The sequence below is a fragment of the Sinohyriopsis cumingii genome, chromosome 14, assembly GCF_028554795.1.
Source record: "Sinohyriopsis cumingii isolate HCF-2022 chromosome 14, ASM2855479v2, whole genome shotgun sequence".
Classification (NCBI taxonomy): domain Eukaryota; kingdom Metazoa; phylum Mollusca; class Bivalvia; order Unionida; family Unionidae; genus Sinohyriopsis; species Sinohyriopsis cumingii.
This window is the reverse complement of record NC_142974.1, coordinates 72667430-72670933: the sequence shown is the minus strand read 5'-3', so window position 1 is coordinate 72670933 and position 3504 is coordinate 72667430. Positions and strand designations below refer to the sequence as shown.

Here is a 3504-nt window from a genome sequence, read left to right as displayed (position 1 = left end):
TCATATTAAACAAAATTTTTGTTGTACTTTTTCAATAAATACATTTTAATACAAATAAGCTCTCTTCGCCTGATGTTCTTTGATGTAAATCGATACAGTGCGTGAAGAGATGAACAGCAGGTACGTCATTTCAGCTTTTTTCGGAGTGGGGGGCACAACTTGATTCATGCAAATATCAACGCGCTGGCTCATGCTGAATAAGAGATTAAAGAGACAGTAATAGCATGTACGTAATTTCAATGTTTTTCCGGGGGCGGGGGGGGGGGGCAAAACTTGATGGGCTTGTTAATTTTTGTATTTTGGCTACAGCAATTTTGCAGCACATGCAAATTCGACCCCCTCCCCATGTCGTCCCTGAGGTACATATTGAGAGAGAGAGAGAGAGAGAGAGAGAGAGAGAGAGAGATTTGGGGCTTGGAAAAATCACCGTAAACTGTTTTTTATTGTTATTGTCAATCCAGATGTTTCTCTGTTGCTCATGTTTGCCTGACCAACCAACACAGTGACAGAGAGAGAGAAGAGTGGCCTTCGGATATTTTAATTTTCAGAACAAGCGTTAAATAGTTTATAATATCACATGCTTATAAATAATGTATTGCATAGCCTCCTGTTGTGAACACACCTGACAAATCCCATGACAAGAGTGCAGAGTACAAATTGCATATTGTTATCACACAACCGTACTAGGTGTGTTCGAAGCAAATGAAATCAGAAAGATAATGGGGGCACACAATACAATTTTTTTTTAATGCATCCTTCTTCTATTTGCCTTTTTTGACCGTTTGCACAGTGGAATGTCTCAACAGAACAATCTTAAGATATTACAATTAAAGACTTCAAGGATAATTATCCCTAGTGATATTACAATTAAAGACTTCAAGGATAATTATCCCTAGTGATATTACAATTAAAGACTTCAAGGATAATTATCCATAGTGATATTACAATTAAAGACTTCAAGGATAATTATCCCTAGTGATAATTTTCTTTTTTCTCCAATCACGCATTAATAGAGTAACAAATCGATGACGAATAAAGCGCATCAGTTTTCTTAGAAAACTGTTGTGCTTTCTACACGTGTCGTCCTCATCATCGCCCCAATCATCGAGAAATATTGGCTGTATGGACGGGCGAGTGCTTTCAGTTGAATATGATCCAATATGTTGGAATAAGTCTTTTGAGATGCTGGCGTACGCAAAATCTTCAAATGATGGACTCCACGTAAGACCCAGCGCCTGGCACTCTAGCGATAGACACGTGGATATTTTTAACTCTTTTTCTTTGTTATTGAAGAAATTTTTCTTCATCATGGCATCTGGAAAGGAAAGAAAAAAAAAGAAATAAAAAGGAAAAAAAAGAGAAAAATAAGAAAAGTCGAGATCAAAGAAATGTCGAAGGATTTAAAGATATAACAGTAGTCTCAACAATGCACAAAAGGATTCATATCAAGAAAAAAGAATGAATTATATTCATTTTGTTCAAAACATTATTTATAAAAAAGAAAACAAAAAATGAAGTAAAGTACAACAATGCTTTGATGAATGATGTCTACAGATAATTTATTTAATGATTTGAAATGCGATTTAAACATGATTTTAAATTTTGTAATAAAAGACAAAAGTTCACATAAAAGAAATAAATTTGTAATCGTACCATTTCATTTTGCTGCAAGGTGATTGTGGGTCGTGTGTCAATTTCGACTTTCAGGAATAAGGAAAATAAAAACAATAAGTTTAAATCAATGTTAGAACCAAACGAGTGTGAACCAGTGCTGGATTATCCAAGTAGCAAAAGTAGCATGTGTTACGGGCCCCGCACTTTCAAAGTTTCAAGGGCCCCGCACTAAATGCACATATTTGTCGTATTATCTGGCTGTGTATCAATGAATTAATACAATTACTTTACTATGCATGAAATTTTTTTATATACATTTTGTTAAGTTTGTCTTTTTTAAATTTAGGGCCCCTTTGTAACATATGCTACAGGCCTCGCACTAGTCTAATTCGACAATGGTGTAAACATCTACGAGAAGAGAGCGAACAAATTCAGCTATAGTCAAAAGTATACCTCCCCGTTTGTTTGTACCCTCCTATCGATTTCAATAACAGAAACTTTAATGTGATAAAAGTAGACAGAACTTAGCCAATTCAGTCATTGATTTACAATTTTTTTACCTAAATGTGAACAGATGGCCCTAATATTGGCATTCTCTGTGCCTGTCAAGCTTTCCGTCCTTTCCATATTGACACGGCGCCATGTTGCGTACACTATGGGCAAGTTGATTTCCTCAGAAAACATTGTGACGTAGTTCATCCTATTCGGCAACTGCCAATAATTCCGTAAATTACAATAATGTTGAGAGTTTAGAGCTATATCCTTTGCACACACGAACCAAGACATTACACCGCTTGTTAAATCCACGTGAAAGGCAAATTGGAAAATGTCAATCAATTACTTGGCTTAATTAGAACATTTAAATATCGGAAGCTGACGACGTAGAATTTTCCTTGTGTGTAAATAAATGTATAGTTGTGCATACACCCCTTCGCTGAAAGTGGACTTGTCCAAATATGGAACTGACTGGAGAATAGGTCGTCTTTAACGCTGAAAACTCCCGTTTGGAATGAAATGCACAGACGATGGTGTTAGGATCGTACACGGGCATAATCAGGTTTTAAATTATAAATCAATAAATGAACTAAGTTATGTGCATCTTTTATCTCATTTGTGCCTTTCGTCTTTTAAATCGGTGAAGGGGTGGTACAAACAAACGAGGAGGTATAGTCAAACTATAATAATGGCCTTCTCCTTCGTCTTCCTCAGCTAGGGCGTTATATTTACTACGAATCGATGAATAATATCTGAGAGAGAGAGAGAGAGAGAGAGAGAGAGAGAGAACTGACCTGATTTTAAACATATAAAACCATGGATGAGCATGGAATTCAACGATAGTGCAAATGTCGCACTCTTACGCTGCCACTTTGTAACCTGGAAACACGGACAAGACGGTGGCGTTTTTGGCTGAAATAGTTTGCTTCATGGACGATCGATATATGTAATCGTCATAAATAAATTTGTCTCTCCTGCATAAGCAAGGTAAGACACAGGTATCACTTTCTGACAGTGATGGCCTGCCGTGGCCTTCGCTGGCACCAGACCTACATGGGCAAGCCAATATTATGTGCCAGTAGCTAGTAAATTTTCCTCCCGTTTGCTTAGTCAATGACGTCATTTGTACAACAGAGACGTCATTTCCATAACATATTGTCTGGAAATTTCCACGTGAGTTGCAGTGATTGGTTACAGATAGTATGTACAATATGAGTGACAGGTGTACGGCGAAGTTATGTGCATTTGCACCATGCACAATGAAGGGAATTTGGCCTTCATGCTGCTTTCATTTGCTGTGGCTGACATTTATTTGGATATTGTGCTTGAGGAAATTGTTTGTGATCTAAACGCACAGCTAGCCCAAATGGTTGATCCGATGTACTTGAAAAATCA

At 37.1% G+C, this 3504-nt stretch overlaps 1 protein-coding gene across 2 annotated transcripts; it reads right to left on the bottom strand.

The window, feature by feature from the left end:
• Positions 1-522: 522 nt before the first annotated feature.
• LOC149784135 (uncharacterized) lies at positions 523-3223 on the bottom strand. 2 transcript variants are annotated; one of them, XR_016413753.1, is made up of 2 exons: positions 2904-3223; positions 523-1315 (listed from the first exon to the last, which is right to left on the bottom strand). XR_016413753.1 is itself a non-coding variant. In XM_089932231.1 (2 exons), exons 1-2 carry the CDS (start codon positions 2398-2400, stop codon positions 957-959), a joined length of 585 nt encoding a protein of 194 aa, XP_089788357.1. In that variant the 5' UTR covers positions 2401-2541; the 3' UTR covers positions 523-956. The 2 variants fall into 2 exon arrangements, 1 of the variants encoding a protein (XP_089788357.1); XM_089932231.1 differs by lacking the exon at positions 2904-3223 and adding an exon at positions 2175-2541.
• Positions 3224-3504: the final 281 nt, after the last annotated feature.